Source organism: Gymnodraco acuticeps, unplaced genomic scaffold (assembly GCF_902827175.1).
Source record: "Gymnodraco acuticeps unplaced genomic scaffold, fGymAcu1.1, whole genome shotgun sequence".
Classification (NCBI taxonomy): Eukaryota; Metazoa; Chordata; class Actinopteri; order Perciformes; family Bathydraconidae; genus Gymnodraco; species Gymnodraco acuticeps.
In genome coordinates, this window is record NW_022990235.1 from 438,252 (window position 1) to 455,127 (window position 16,876).

Below are 16,876 nucleotides of genomic sequence, written 5' to 3' on the forward strand. Positions count from 1 at the left end.
TGAAACCTGAATTTCACATCACTACACTCAAAATATTCTGCAAGTACAAATCACCTCTAAAACAAGTCGTAGTATTGCTCAGCCTGAGATGACTGCATGTAATGTGAACCCCAGCGCTGAAAAAAATGGTGTCCATATACTCCACTTAACATCCATTATACTATTACATTATTAAGCCATGCTGGCGTTGTGGCTCCTAGTCCTACATATCATAACTGTGGGTGGTTGAAACCTACTCAGACATTCATGCTTCATAGAAGATTAATCTTCACCATTCTGAAGACACCATTGAATGTGATTTTGTATGACATATCGCAGCAACCATTGAATGGGTTGCTTGGTTGTCCTTCAACTTTCCATCAAAACATCACAACATCGTGCTCCTTCAAACTGTATGTTTTCGCCATCATCTTCATCTGTACTTTTTGTGTAGTGCTTATCAAAGCCCTCTTCCTTTCTTTCTTTATTTATCTACACTGTAGATGTTAAAACTATGTAGACTTCTGCTGTTTCACGACTGTCAGTGGATGAAAGCACAGCTACTATCAAGAGGCCCAGCATCCCCGAACCACTGCTCATCTTAACTGAGCATCTTCCCAAGCATTTTCCCATGACATTCCCGTTTCGATCCATCAAGGTTTGACGTTTCTGATTAGGAAATATCTCCACAATAGTGTTTTAATCAGAATAATGATTCCTCTGTGCAGTAGCCAAGCCTAGAGGACAGAGTGCTCTGCAGTATGGCTGTCTGCTGGATGAACCAGAGGGATCCAGGTCACGGTTATTACGAGAGGTTGATAGGAACGTTGTCACAGCTGGCTTTCATAGCTCTCTGCCCTCCGCCACTGGTGTTTGTTGGAAGAACGCAGCTAACCGCAGCATTAATGTCATAATTGTCTGTAATTGGTAGTAGTATTAACAGAAGTAAAAGAAGCAGGATGGATGTGGTGGATGTTTAAGTTAGCGCTGCATGTGTGGCGTGCTGAGTTTGCAGAAAGTGATCAGCTTTCCTTCGGTATGACACATTGAAGCTGTGGGAGCTTCACGCACAAAGTCTGCTAAGTCTGGATGAGAGACGAGATCCATTCATTGAGCTGTTAGGAGTAAAAAGGTTCTCGGCAGTTGATTGCACACAACCACATTACTATTTTGAGGGAATACTGTCCTTGGCAACGGGCAATTTCTTTGATGAAAAACATCTGCTCTGGGATGTTAATATGCGACTGCTGGCACTGACAAACAAACGCATCTTTTGTTCAGTGCCGAGAAAAACGAAAGAAAATACTGAATCAACAAATGAATCCCATTTAGAGAGTTCCCTAGATTTTAGCTCCTCAAAATGTGTTTTATTTAGGCAATATTTTTGTCATATATACTTTTTTTCCCGTTGAATAAGCATTGTTGATACAAATGGCAATGATCAAAGTGGAAGAGGCCAACAGTGACTGCAGTCCAGCTCAGTACAGTGCAGCAGTGTCAACATTTTAGCCATCATGCTTAATGAACTTTATGCTCAGACCAATACGAGCGTGAAGGTGGGAGTAATGGTGTGCCCATGCTTGGCACCTGTCCTGAGAGTGAGCTCTAGGGGTGTGTGGGTTAGGTCCAAAATCAGCAGCTATTGGATGCTCTTGTTACCTCTCAGAGCAGGACAGTTCCCGGAAAGACTTTCTTAAAAAGTAAAAAAACTTCAATGTTAGTACCTTCTGTTTTTTTATCACCCTGGCAAAGTATTTCAAAAAGTTATGGCTCCAGGCTTATCATATGTCGTCCATGCCTGAGCGAGCTGCTTTACTCCTCACCTGGCTGGCATCAGTGTCCACATGATTCTAAAGTGTGCATTAATATGCATTTTATGTGCAGACTTTTGAAGAAGTTGGCATGCACTGAGACAAAAACACAGTGTATCACTTTCTGCTGGTCTGTCTGAGCTTGAGTACTTCTCAGATGCTTGTGTCCTGATGTAATGATTATACAGGTGTATGTTTCAGGAGCTTTAAGTTTGCGTTATTAAAAAGAGAGGTCATAAGAAGTGAAGCTTACAGTCATTGTATCCCGCAGAGGTCTCTTAAGGGCCATTTCTGTTCAAATCGTGGAAATGATGCTGACCATGACCACGCTTTGCTCTTCATAAGCTCTGTAACGTGCCGTCACAGTGCTGCTGCTGTGTTTGTGTGCATGTGTTGGCAGATCATGAGAGCGCACAGTATTTAGCTCCTGAATAGATGATTTCACTGCAAGGCTCATTCCTTTCTCAGATGTTTAGATATTAAACACTGGATTGAATGTCTGGCACTTATTACATTTGGCTTTCCTTTAGTGGCATTTAAAAAAATATATATATCAAAGGAAAAATATAGACGGCACATACTCTTCTGTTCACATTCTTTATGCTCCAACACCAGAGTGATGTGCACTCATAAATCTTGCCCCTTTATCGCATACTAGTCTTTGAAAAAATGCAGTGGCCCTGTAAAGTTGTGTACATCTTTCAGGGAGAGACATCAATCACTGTTGGCTGGGAAATATGCAGAGGTATTTATGTGTAATTCATAGACAACTGGATATACCTTTAGTGTGGGGAGAGGGGAGAGAGAGGAGGATCTTTAATGTGATGGAGATTTAGTTTGGTTAGATGGGAGGGGGAAAGGGAGAGGGGGATGGAGGAAGGCAGAGAAAAGTCAGGAGGCAGAGTCAATAAGAAGTATTTACCCTACATCAGACCAGGATTCAGCACCTGCAGAGCGGGTCATTCATTTAATTTTTCATTGCAAATTTGCTTGACAAAAAGTTCGATTTAATTACCTTAATATTTTGTAAAACCTTTCTGTGAGGCATTCAATTTGCCACCATGGCTTCAGGACAGTGGATTTTCTTTTTGGTGTTAATTGAAGCGATGGCATACCTGACATCTGCAGCAAACTATCCACAGAATTACTACAGGAGGATTTGCTATAGGCCACACTGTTACCATGGATACAATGGCTACAGACATCCCCCCCCGGCAGCAGGTAAGGTGATCATTTCACTGCCAAAATGCAGATAAAGCTGTCGCAGCAGTACTACAATGCTATAAATACATTTTTGGTCATGCAACAAGTTTATATACAGTAAGATTGAATGCAGGGAGTAACGCACAGTAGTCAGAGTTTGTCCGTGGCTCAGTCTGCTGTCTGGCACTTTGTCTCTGATCAGAGAAGGGGAGGACTGCTTTTACAAATATTAGAGCCCATGAAACATGAGCTATGAATCAGGAAAAGTGTGTAGTATCGCAAACCCAACCAAGGCTAGATACCAGATAGCTCTCACCAGATTATGTCAATATGTGTATGACTCTTTTCATGTTTGGCAAGAGTGCTTGGGGATAAATGTACGAGATGAAGCATGTTTTACTTATAACCGTATTGCTCATAATCCTCCCTCGGATCTGCTGGTAGATGTCATTTTTGAAGATAAATCATGGCTATTTAAAATAATGTATTATGTGAACCAACAAATCACCTTTCGGAAATGGACCAGAATAGTTTTCCATGATGAATGCACTGTGCTGTAGGTGGTTGCGGGCAGTGAATTGATGTGTTTCTGAATAAGCCAACGTCTGCGGAGGCTTTGGCTCTGAGCTGTTTGGGGGATCATGTTCTGGAAGTGGAAAGCAGCCTGGAGGGGCTTCGCTGTGTGCTGGAGTCTACAGAAGATCAGCAGCTCCACAGCGCTGCATCGCTTCATGACTAACCAAACCAGAGGACGGCATGCGGCAGGGATGGAAAAACGAAGGGAGGGTTTCTGCCAGCTTTCCTGGACAAAGTGGAGCCGGAGTTTGGCAGCTGAGAAACAAAGAGGAGGAAAGTTTAAAAGCTCATTTCTGCCACAACATTATATCTGAAAATGTTGTTGGATGTAATTGGAAGTAGATGGGCTGAGCCGTAGGATATTCTTGAATTAAGATGTCTGGAAAGGGTTTTACTGGAACCATTAGGCAAGTAAATGAAAGTCCCTTTATGTTCATTCACTGCAGTTTGGTTCTTATCCTAATCCTAGGGTAGAATCAGTCTGTTGTGAAGCACATTAAGCACTACGTTTTTAAGGACAGTTTGATTTATAATACCATTTTCGATGATGCTCACATGAGGTTTGTCCCATTGTACGAGTAAAACTAAGGATGAATTTATCTTTGTTTTACCACTGACCACACACAAGTTTTATATTGACAATGGATGAAATGTGTGTGTATAATGTGTGAAAGGGATCGCTTGTAGTGGTGAACCTATAACGAATCATCAGTGCAAAAGTTTTGCAAAGAGAGGCAGCATCGTTCAAATCTTGTCTATATTTAAAGTTGTTTGTATCGTTATTGTATTGGTTCAGTTTATTTCATCCACCTCGTCTTACAGCAGTAACAGTCAGTAGTTATCAGAGAAAGGTCTTTCAAAATCACTGCTCAGAACTAAACAGCAGACAGACACAGTTTAGCAGCCAATGAGAAAGATATTGCCTTCAGTTCAGTTGGTGGAGACCAAAATAGGAGCTAAAAGGAGAGTTGGGCATTCAGTAGACAGGTGTCCAGAAGCACAATGCCAAATATGTGCTAATGTGGCTCCGTATCTGCTGCGTGTGTTTAGTATAAGTATGTTTTAATATGTTAAATGATTTTAAATTCAGATTTTAGATTCATTAGCACCAAAAGTGCTATCTATACATTTTCTACACCCAGTTCTTCTTTGCACGGTTGCTGTCTCTCTAGCACAGACACATATACACATGCAACAATCACAGTCACAATGACATCTAGGCAGTTTAACATGGCATGTCTTCGGACTGTCTGAGAAAAAAACACACTGAAAGGCGATTATACGTTATAAAGGCAACTGTATGCATGTATTTATTTGCAAATTATTCTGGTTCAATGTTGTCTATTATTCTTTGAGGGGGAGGGGATTTGATAATGAATGCTGAGAACACATTTTTGGCCTTTTATTTTCAGTAAAGCATTGTTTGCAACACAGTGCCTGAAGGCCTCAAACACAGATTGTGTGGTCAGCGATGAGATAGTAATAAACACATCACATTAAAATTGACACAATTACATAAGGGTAATAATCCACCCTAATTAATGATATAATTAAACAAGCTTATAAAACCAGGTATTTTTTCACTAGAATTTTGACTTTCTTGAAACCTATTATTGCTGAAAAAGCTGCGTGGAGTTTGGACCATCCTAAAACAAGAAATGTTTTAACCAAACATTAAACTTGGCGCTGACTAATAACCTTTTTCTCATGTGCATACTATTTTTACCGACATCATGCAGCAGCCAAAAGACATTCACACTCACCTCTTTAATGTGTCACACCATTTATTTTCAGTCAGGGTTATTTTCAGCACCTCCTCCATGATCATTTGAGTAATGTTGAAGGGGTCAGACTTCATGTCCTAATGTTCCTAATGATGAAGGCAGCCTAGGTAGCAGAAGTCCAAACAGAGCAGAGCTTTATTTATCAGCTCTGATCTCACAGGGGGTCTGATGGGTAACTCAGAAAACAAATTATCAGTCTCTGACCCCTAAAATAAGTTGTTTAGGAACACAGCTTCTTTCATTTGAAATCGGGTCAAATGACGAGGCTCACCACCACTTTCCCCGGCGAAGAACCCCCTTTTTTTATAATCTCAACGATCGGTGAAGAGGAATGTGTATGTTTTGCATCCTCTGATTTGAGTTTCCATATGTTTGCAGCACCCAAGGGACTTTGAAAAGAAGCTAAGGAATTTAAATTTGGGTTTAAATGTTCAGTAGTTGTTACCACATGGGGGATTTGTTTGTTTGAGTTGCAATGCACTTATAGAATACTTTCCCTTCTCATCTATCATTTCCTTTCCTCTTGGAGTGCATCTTTCTCCGAAGACCTGCGTTAAATTCCTGCCTCAGCTTGGCAGCTCATCTGGGCTTCATTCTTGTGACCAATTTTTTCTCATAATAAGACAGGATGTAGTCAAATTGCACTAATTTGTGCTTGGTCTCTCTCCTTTTGCCTGCTTCTGTCCACTTCTTCTCTCCCTCCCTCCCTACAGATATTGATGAGTGCCAGGTTCATAATGGAGGCTGCCAGCACAGATGTGTTAACACCAGGGGCTCGTACCATTGTAAATGCGACCCGGGCTCTCGCATGCATGTGGACGGCCGCACCTGCATCGGTAAGGAACATTAGCGCTAAGTGCTAACACTTTACAAGCTGGGAAAAAGGTCAGCAGTCTGTACAAGGGCATACAACTCAGGACATTTGGCCCTGCTACAGCTTCGTTAGCATACTGTGACTAACGTTACCATCGCAGCTTGATTTGAGGTTTCATCCTTCCTTTGATTAAATTAGATACATAGTATTGACCCGTGCAAAGTTTCCCCTTTGTGATTAGGCTCCAGTTGTTCAAAACTCACATAAACACTGGAACACTGTTTCGAACAAACTCCTCTGTAAGTATTTACTGTGTGTAATATTATTCCGTCATCATCTCATTAACGTTCCACCAAATACGATTTTTTTTACATGGGCATTTTAATCATGTAAACCACATATTTAAGCGCTTTGAGCACCAGGAAAAGCGCTTTATAAATGTAATGTATTATTATTATTATTATTATTATTATTATTATATTTGAGGTTGCAGTAGACCCCTTTTGATTTCTGATACAAAGCCCCATTGTGAGATGATTAAAACAATATTTGCTGGTAATAATATCAAACTGAGATACAGTCTGTGGATTGGATAACTTGTAAAAAGATACTTTTCTTGGGAGGGAGTTACTCCATCTGATATTTCCTCAAGCATCAAGGCTCAAACGTAATGGTAATGTCGTTATTGGTTAAACAGTGGATGACTCTGATGTATTAATTGGCCCATAGAATGTGGCAAAATCGCTCAAAATGGTCTTCATCTTTTCCAAGTCCAATGAGGTCTCAATAATTGATCCTAAAAATCGTTTTTCATCAGGTCGCCCCCCCAACTCTCTGTCCTAGTTTCCTGTCATCTTATTTTCTCCCTAATCTTAAAACAAGGCACAAGGTGTTTCCATATTAATTGATGAACTGACCGATTGTTTTAGCTCTGAACAACATACTTACATACACTACATCATCTTTACTTACAGTATATTGACATGTCTTTATTGTTTCAATGTATTAACAGGTTTAGATGCATTAAGTTATGGACTTTACTGTGGCCTCTGTTCTCTGGGTTTAGAAACTGACCCTTGTTTGAACTTGTTCCACGCCTTAATCCCCTTCACTGCTTAATCTTTGATTTTATTTTTTAAATTTTTTTTAAATATACAATGGAAGATTCACCACATGCTATACTGTACTTAGTTCAAATTAAACAAAGTATCACAAGTATTATGAGAGATTGTAAAAAAATAAGGATTGATTTACTTTCATTAAATTCTCCCTTTTATTATAAACTCACACGAGATCTGCACAGATCTCCGTGTTATCCTGCCACTCTTGACCTCTGCTGTAGCTGTATGTTGTTTCTGTCATGCCAGATACATTAGAATTTGGTTTTTCAGAAATAGCTGGGAAAAGAGTATAAACCTGGCACCAGTGTCAGCAGTCAGGAATGTATACAGAGTGTCCTGACATTTAGAGTGGAACTCATTATGTGTTTCTTGGCTTCATAAAGCAAAATGGTTTCATTGTCTTATTAACAGATACTGTAGCTGGGACCCGACTGTCCCCGCGAGGCCCTCGTGTGACAGCTGTTGCGTAAAGAAATTACTGATTACTTTAATAATCGCAGCCCACATCTGGATAGACTTCCAGGTGGAGCTTATCTGTGAGGCTGCAATGTTCATATCGTGCAGAGGCAAGCTGCAAAATGTGTGCATGTCCACCAATAGATCAATAACTAATTATTACTTTCTTCATGAGAGAATAACAGTATTTTCACTGAGTATGACCATAGCGTGAGGGAGAAAAAGAAGAGCAGATGTCCTCACATTTAATTCAAGCTCTGTTTGTCTTATCCAGCTTTTGATCTGCCAGCAGAGGTGAGATCCCACACACTTCGTGTGAGGCTGAATAATATTTGAGCTGGAAAGCTCTCTGTGGTTTGACGTGTACTTGTGATGGATGAATCTTGACTCCTGCCTTGAAGCAAGAAAAACATCGTCTTTGATAGCACCCGGCTGTTCGGCATCTACCTTTTTTTTTCCTTGAAGGCATTGAGTCCGGGTCTTTGACTGACCGTTTTTGACTCAATTCCCATGAAGAAGAGAAGCCTGGATGGGGAAGATGATTGAGTTGGCTCTGCCCTCAATCTCATCAGCGGACGAGCTTTGTCCATCGCAGAGGTCCTGCCATTCAAATCTCTCTGTGATTTTTGGCCCTTTTGTGGTGATGGATTTCTTGTGGCTCAGAGCAAAGCAATTCTCAGAGGTATTCGCTGATTGTAGTAATGTCAGCACAGCGTTCATGACCTCTCTGAAAAAAATTCCTGTGGATGTGACAGCAAATCAAAAGTCAAATCAATTCAATTGTAAGACTAACATAAAACTGCAGTTTGTCTTTATGGGCATTGATGTTTTCCTGCGGAGACAGTGGATTTTTCTCATAAAGCTATGACTGCCTTTCTTTCTGTCTCTTAATTTAACTTCCTCTGGCCTTCATCCTGTCTCAAAATGTTTCCTTTATTTTTTTAACCTTTTCAGCCATTCATTCGTGTGCCATCAGCAACGGAGGATGTGAGCACTACTGTGTGCAGCAGTCTGTAGCTCATTTCCGCTGTCGCTGCAAGCCAAATTACGGGCTGGCCGAGGACGGCAAGCATTGTAAACGTGAGTGCCCGAACTCTGGTGTAAAGCAACACTAAACACACATCAACACATGACACAAGACAGAAAGGAGGAATAATAAAAGGAGAAGGAAAGAGAGCCAAGGAAACTGAATATGTTTGGAAGATTATGAAGGTGTGATTCTCAAGATTTGATTAAAGCATTAAAAACACATTTTCTGCATCTGCTGCCAGTTGTAATTATCTGACAGGATGTCTGTGCTGGAGCAGGATTCACTGACATGCGATGAGACATTACATTGGAGTGAATCACAGCAGTCTGCCTCATTGTTTTTTTCTGAAATGAGTATTTAGATGTCCTTGCTAGATCTCCATGATCATTGAACTGCACTGCCCTCAGGGTTTCAACGTTTCAAGGCTTTTATTGTCATTCGTTCATAGCTACAGTGTAGTTATGTCGATGAAAATCTTAGGTTCCCAGGCTCCACCAACAGTGCAACACAATAAAACAGATACAATTGTGCAAGTAAATACAATACAATAGAATATAAGTAGTGCCATAAGAGTCTATATACAAGTGATACATAATGTGTAAGTTGCAAACAGGTGAATGTTATGGATGTTCGTAGTTCAGGTGTTTAAGGTGTATGACATTATACATATATGTCTTTTAAATGATTTTCTCTCAGATGCTTTAATTGTGTAATTGTTGGCTGAGAGTGGATTCCTCAAATTTTTGCAGAGCTGAGATTCTTCCAGATGCTTGACAGGCTTACACAAGTCAAACTCACACTAACTATGCAGAGAGAACAGTAAAGAGATGAGGTGGAGGTGCAGGATGGCAGTGTGAATTTAAATCTCTCCACCTGCTCCGCATTAAGATGTCAGTTTTTAGAGTTTTTTATGACAATGCCCCAAAAGTGTCCCCTCCCCTGACTGACAGCGGTGGATTTATGTTTTTGCTTTTTGCTTTTCATGTTACAGTGCAGAATCCCTGTGCAGAACAGAACGGAGGCTGTGTGCACCAGTGTCGGGTTGATGGAGGTAAAGCTCACTGTGACTGTAAAGCTGGTTACATCCTGGCTGAGGACGGGAAAACATGTGAAGGTAAAATCACCTGTAACACGATAATAGATACAGTATAAAGATGGTTTATGTTGCAAAGTAGTGGCAATTTATACACTTATAGGGTGATTCATAAATGAAACGATCCATGTTGATTGGAAACACAAGAGAAATTGAAATAAAATCTACATTTCCATTGAATTTTAGAAAGCTCCTCTCTGTTGACAAATATTGTGTGATCAAATTGAAAGTTTCATAAATCTACTAAACGGGTTTGACATGTTGAGAAGTAATTTTAAGAAGTACTTGACAGATAATGTTTCTAACATCGGTTTCTATCAAGACTCAGATTATTTTGAAGTGCAAACATAGAATTGAACATGCACAGATTAGATGTCAATTTTGTTTAATTTGACCTATTTTTGTCGCAGATATTGATGAGTGTGAGAAAGCAGAGGCCTACTGTGCTCACGGCTGCCACAACACACTGGGCTCTTACGCCTGTGTGTGTAACTCTGCTTACGAGCTGGGATCTGATGGAAAACAGTGTTACAGTCAGTTTTAACCCCTTCCTCCTTTTATCTCATGTATACAAACTTTACATTTAGTTGCTACAAGATATTTTTATAATTTAACGACAATATATCTCTTTTGTCACTGAAAAGAAATTGAGATGGAGATCGTAAACAGCTGCGAGCAAAATAACGGCGGCTGTTCGCACCACTGCCAGCATTCAACCAACGGACCTGTTTGCTCCTGTAACCAAGGTTACAGACTCAATGACGACTTCAAAACCTGTCTCGGTAAGAAGCTATCACTACTCACAGTAACTGTATAGAAACTTTAGCTTCAATGCTTTACTTTGACCTTAATTGACTGTTAAACCTGAGCAGTTTACATTAACTCATAAAACGTGTCTCTCAGTGAGCAGAGAATCACATCCCAACATTTGATTCATGATTTGATTCTCTGTGATTGTTGTGTTTGGCAGACGTGGACGAGTGTGCAGAGCAGAGCTCCTGCTGTGAGCAGGACTGCACCAACTACCCCGGGGGTTACGAGTGTTACTGCTCAGCGGGATACAGACTCAACTCAGACGGATGTAGCTGTGATGGTATGTTTAACTCCTAGTCAGAAAGTGTGGATGGCACTGACAATTAAAAGGTCACCTATTATGCAAAATCCACTTTTTCACGTCTGTTATACATCAACATGTGTCCCCTCTGTGTAAAGAGATTCTGAAAGTTTCAGGAAAAAAGATTCACTCCCTTTTTGTCCTGATCCATTTATATCAAAACCTGATAAGCTGATCAGATTTTGGCCACTTTATGATGTCATAACGATTTTTGGCTTGTAACCATTAGCCAATAACCAACCAAGGTAACACCCGTGACCCGCCCAGTGCCAGGGTTTCCGCTAGGATTTTTTCTCGCCGGTCAAATGTCCGGACAGAATTTATTTTACCGGACAAATTTGAAACTTACCGTTTCAATAATAATAATAAGAATTGTGTCGCAGAGTTTTCGTTAGCAGGTAATTACCGGACTATGACCGGATATGCTGATGTTTAAAACTCAGTTAATGGGAGTCATTTTTATATTGCTTCAGTTTATAATCGTAACAGATCGAACAATTCAGATTCATTTTTCAATAAATGATTCCACAAACAACAAACAACATAATTATTACATTCAAACAAACTGCTTGTAGTAGATAAAGTACATTATTCAAAAGTTTACATCAACTTTGAATAATAACACGGGAGAAACGGATCCTCTCTTTTCCTCTACCTCTCTCTGGTGACAGCCCGTCAGTTTCTCATGCAGCTCACTAAACAGTGGGCGGGGCTTCAGGTGATCATGCAGCGCTGCTTGTCTCCATCAGACTCAGCAGCTGATCAGATCTCTGATCTCTCTCTCGCGTCCGGTACTTCACTCGCGTTTATGTCCATATCGATCAGATCCAGCTCTCCTGATCGGCCTTTATAGAGAGCACCGATCAAACTATTAAGAGTGAATATCGGCTGATAATGACCGGCGGCCCATCGATCGGAGCATCCCTAATTATTACCAGACATTTTGACCGGCAGGTTTTGAATTTACCGGTTTTTAATAAATGTTACCAGCTAAAACCCGGTAATTACCGGCTAACGGAAACCCTCCTTATCACCTGAATCTCCTCCTAGAGCACCATTGTGTTATTTTTAACCGAATATCTCTCAGAGGGGCGTGGGGAGGGGCTCCTTATTTTCATCTAAAGTAACAGACAGAGAATCAGCACTTTTGAAACAGGGCTGAAACAGAGGGGATTATGGGATGCTGCAATGCATGATCTGTTTGGTATTTCGAGCCAAACACCTCAGAGACATATTTTGTATATATCTGAGACTCTGTTGAGTGTGTGACAGTTTCCGTTTAACTCTTAAGACGTCAAAACAAAAAGCTCAGTGTTGTCTTTGTTTAAGTTTAACATGTAAAGCGAGGGCTGCTCTGTTAAAGTTGCCTTGGCCACTCTGAACTTCTCGTGAAGCAACATTTTTTGAGTCTGTGTTGTGTCTGTGTTGTTTAGATGTAGACGAGTGTCTGGCTGTTAATGGCGGTTGTGATCACACGTGCCAGAACAGCGCCGGCTCCTTCCAGTGTTTCTGCCGCCGGGGTTTCCGTCTGGACGAGGACCGGCTGTCCTGCATCCGTGAGTATCAACATTATAGAGAGATTGGCCAATTGGGAACCACACCACATACATGCCAACAGGATACCTGGCAAACTGTCACACTGCAAACAACATCCTGTGTAGGCTACAATTGTGCTTTTTGTACAGTCTGTTTGGTTAGAGCTATTTGAAAAGAGCTGGGAGATTTACGTGAAGTTGAACTACCTTTTTTGGAGAAAATGTCTCTAATATATGTAATAGATATGAATAACTTGTAATAAAAAAATAAATGTTATATCGTTAAATCTATATTTTTCTGAATACTAAAAGAAAATATACAAACAAGGTGCTAAACATTCAGTTATGAGCACTTTAAATTCTTGCATCAAGGTTGCATTAAGGTCATTATCAAGTCAAGCTTAGAAATTAAATATTTACTTTGCATACTATTATACTTGTTGCAAGAAAATTCAAAGGTCTCTCATCAAAGTGGTGAATTTCTGTACACCTTTTTTTTAAAAATTGTTTTGTAGTGTCTGTAATTGGCTCTCTTCCTGTTTATCTCCTGCAGCACTAGAAGATGCAATCGAAGCTTTGTCCAGCGGAGGTGCCATGGAGTTGCCTTTGATTCGCCCCTTGCTCTTGATGCAGGACTACAACCAGCCCCTGGAGCGGTACGACGACTATGAAGACGACGAGGGCGAGCTGAGGGCTGAGAGTAACCTGGCAGAGAAGTTTGGTGAGTATCCCTTGAAAGCCACTAACCAATCATGACAATAAAGAGGAACCTGTGTCTGATTTCCTGAGCGAGACTCCTGGGAGGTGAAGCTGTCTGACAGGCTCATTACTCCAGGTGGGAGCAGACCACATGGTGCGGCTTCATTAATGTGCTCTCAGACTGTCGCCTCTTACTGTAACACCGCAGTGTCTTTAGCAGGACTGAGGCTGAGGCCTGGCAGCCTGTGACAGCCAGGAAGTCATAGGCTCTGTTTTCTGTCGCCCAAAATTGAACTCTTTTGACAGGAGCAGAACATTTTCTGTGACTAAAAGTTGTCAGGAGAGACGCCTGCAAAACTAATTTAGGGTTACATTTTTTCACCTGACAAATATTTGACTGTGATCAAAAGGTTGTCCATTCAAATAAATGTGTGGTCTGACGTCAGTTTGTGGGTGTTACTTTTTATTGTTACTGCAAGTAACCATTAACCTTTATCCTATCCAATGTGTGGTAAGCAATGCTCCCCCTAACTTCACTGTAACTTTAGATAGAAATCTCTGCCAACCTTGACATATTCATAACGTCAGACATCCAATGAGAACATTTTCTGCCCAAATAGGTCGTAGACAGTTTCTAAACTAGTGTGAGTGATCATTAAAAGCCATGATTAAAGTCTAAATATTATTAAAATAATAAGATAAATACTTCACTGTAATTTCATGTTCATGGTTAGAATCAGTGTGAATTCATCCATTGTTCTTTTGTTTTCAGTTTGTTTGGATGACACATTCGGCAATGACTGCAGTTTGACATGTGATGACTGTTCTAGTGGAGGGAAATGTAACCCATGGAAAAATGGCTGTGACTGCCCTGATGGATGGACAGGCATCGTCTGCAACCAGAGTGAGGATTGGCTCAACATAAACAGAGACTCCTGAAACACATGTGTACACTCACACTACTGTATCAAATGATGAAGTCAGGTTTGACAGATTAGCAGTAATGGACCCTTTTTATTATTCTCACAGCCTGTCCAGAAGGATATTTTGGTAAGAACTGCTCCTTCCCCTGTAAGTGTAAGAATGGTGCCAGCTGTGATCCAGTCGGTGGCAGCTGCCGCTGTCCGCCCGGGGTCAGTGGAGACGTGTGCCAGGATGGTGAGTCCCCCCCGTTGTCCCAGGCAAAAGTATCAACATCTTCAGTGAAATATTTCCACAACAAGAGGTCGTTATTTGAAGTCTTCTATGTGTTGTTTCCTGTGTGCAGGCTGTCCTAAGGGCCTCTATGGGAAGCAGTGTAATAAAAAGTGTAATTGTGCCAATAACGGGCGCTGCCACCGGACCTACGGCGCCTGTCTGTGTGATCCTGGACTCTACGGACGCTTCTGCCACCTCCGTAAGTTCCTCTGTCCTAACATTACCTCACCTCTGAAGTCTCATGTCAGGAACACCAGATTATAAAAGCATTATTTGACACGCTCATTGTGAATTTTATCATAAAACAAGCGTGTAAACATGAATTAAAACCGAATGATACCACAATATACTGTATGTGTATTGTGGCTGTAAAATAAAACAGTAAAATAAATAAAACATGACAAAATAAGATCCTATCCTACAGCAATTCCTTAAAAATGTACTTGTGTCATTGATTTTGGTAGACATTTTTTTAAACTTGATCAATAAACTCTTTAAATCAATTTTAACAGGGAGCCAATGGAGGGTAGCAGGGATTTGTTAAGAGCAGTCAGATGTCATCCCTGTGTTATCTTCCGTGTCTTTTCTCGTTCAGCTTGTCCTAAGTGGACTTTCGGTGCCGGCTGCTCGGAGGAGTGTCACTGCGTCGTGAAAAACACTCTGGAGTGTCACCGTCGCCATGGCACCTGTGCCTGTAAACCTGGTTACCAAGGAAATACCTGCAAGGAAGGTGAGCACACTGTGACAACGGTCATCAACAGATCAACATTTACTGCGGGTTTAATCTGCTCTGAGGTGTATGTACGTGTTTTTACAGATGACAGATTTTATTAGAACTTCTTTGAATAAGTCTGTGCAAAAGTTTGTACAAAAAACACAAGGAAGCAAACAAAAGGACAAAACCCACATAATTGATGTTAAAGAGGGGGCACATCAATCAACGAGGAGTGAGGTGCAGCCAAGTCCATTGACTTTTTGATTTAATCCATAAAGAGATTCAAAATCATAACAATTGTACAGTATGAGTCCGTTGAGGAGAACCAACTCTTTTGAGAAATGTATCAACTTTTTCTCTAGTCAAAGCCATTTCCAAGCCATTTCCATTTCCGTCCACACGGCGGCGTGCGTTGAAGCTTCAACGCTGCTTCCCATTCACTTTGAATGGGGTAACGTCACGCTTTGCCGAACTGCATCGTGGTTCCGTCGCTTCGCTTTGTCTCCGTTACTCGCTTCAAAAGTTGAGAAAAGTTAAACTTTTCAAGCTTCGACGGAAGCGTCAGCCAATCAAATCATATGCCAGTACAAGCTCTAGCTAATCAAACCGTGTGCTTGTGTATCCGGGGCGGGAGATTCATGTGATTGGTTGTTGGTCGAGCTTCAGACACGCCCACCGGCAAGCTTCAACGCACGCTGCCGTGTGGACGCTGGTAAACACCTATACTTTATACTTACAGTGCCCACTTGGGGTCAATGAGTGTAATGTTATGTGTCTGAGTAGCAGGTGGAATTTGCAGCAAACATGCCATTTCTAGTTTGGCTTTTTTTAGCGGCACGTATACATAAATATGAGAAAATAAATTATGACATAAAGAACAATAGGACTCCAGCAGCTGCTTCAAGCCCTGTTAAAGAGAACAAAAAGATGAATACACTTAAAGGAGAGTAGGATGATTTCCATTTTTCTTGTATTTCTGTTGTCTCAACATGATAAGTAAGCACCCTCTTCTTTCTTCAGAATGCAACCCAGGTACTTACGGAGCCAGCTGTGAAAAGAAGTGCGTCTGTCCGCCAGAAGTGTCATGTGATCATGTGACTGGAGAGTGCCAACGAAAATGCCCTCCTGGTCGTCATGGAGAGAACTGTGATCAGGGTATGTGGCTCTACAGAGGAGACACTCTTCACACACTTTAAGGTACATTTGTTTCCTGTTTGTTTTGTCCTCCCGTGTTGTGACAAGTGTGTCCTGTGTCAGACTGTCCAGAGGGGACGTTTGGGACAGGCTGCGTGCATCCCTGTACCTGCACTGGCGCCCCATGTGACAAAGTGACGGGACAATGCAAGTGTCCTGCGGGGACGTCAGGAAAGCACTGTGAGAACTGTGAGTGCAAAGGGATTTTTTCTAACAGCTGAGTTTAATTAACACACCGATTTCATGTAACATCATTTCTAATCATTTATTCTTTTTCACAGTGTGTGCGGAGGGTTTCTGGGGTCCAGGCTGCACGGAAACTTGCCCACTTTGCGAGAATGGAGGCGTGTGTGACAAACACAACGGGTCCTGTAACTGTGCCCCGGGGTTCATGGGCAAATTCTGCCAGAACTGTGAGTATCCGCAGTGGGCCTTTTTTGTTTTCCACAGCAACATGCATTAAACCAGCAGAGCAGGATGGCAGAGCTTTGGAGTATGGAAATCATTCTGTGGTGCGGTTTGGACAAGAAATAGAGCAACATGTCAGAAGGCAGA

The 16,876-nt window shown here is 41.3% G+C and overlaps 1 protein-coding gene across 2 annotated transcripts in view; it reads left to right on the forward strand.

Annotated features, from left to right (window-relative positions):
* The window catches only part of megf6b (multiple EGF-like-domains 6b), a 54,124-nt gene that overhangs the window by 26,932 nt on the left and 10,316 nt on the right, over positions 1–16,876 (forward strand). The window contains exons 6-20 of one of the 2 annotated variants that reach the window (XM_034218980.1): positions 6,067–6,189; positions 8,699–8,824; positions 9,766–9,888; positions 10,278–10,400; positions 10,512–10,649; positions 10,838–10,960; positions 12,415–12,537; positions 13,070–13,237; positions 13,988–14,119; positions 14,245–14,373; positions 14,483–14,611; positions 15,008–15,142; positions 16,148–16,282; positions 16,385–16,510; positions 16,603–16,734. In XM_034218980.1, coding sequence (XP_034074871.1) covers positions 6,067–6,189; positions 8,699–8,824; positions 9,766–9,888; positions 10,278–10,400; positions 10,512–10,649; positions 10,838–10,960; positions 12,415–12,537; positions 13,070–13,237; positions 13,988–14,119; positions 14,245–14,373; positions 14,483–14,611; positions 15,008–15,142; positions 16,148–16,282; positions 16,385–16,510; positions 16,603–16,734 — 1,965 coding nt within the window. The remainder of the gene's footprint in view (positions 1–6,066; positions 6,190–8,698; positions 8,825–9,765; positions 9,889–10,277; positions 10,401–10,511; positions 10,650–10,837; positions 10,961–12,414; positions 12,538–13,069; positions 13,238–13,987; positions 14,120–14,244; positions 14,374–14,482; positions 14,612–15,007; positions 15,143–16,147; positions 16,283–16,384; positions 16,511–16,602; positions 16,735–16,876) is intronic. The other variant, XM_034218981.1, reaches the window with a different exon arrangement.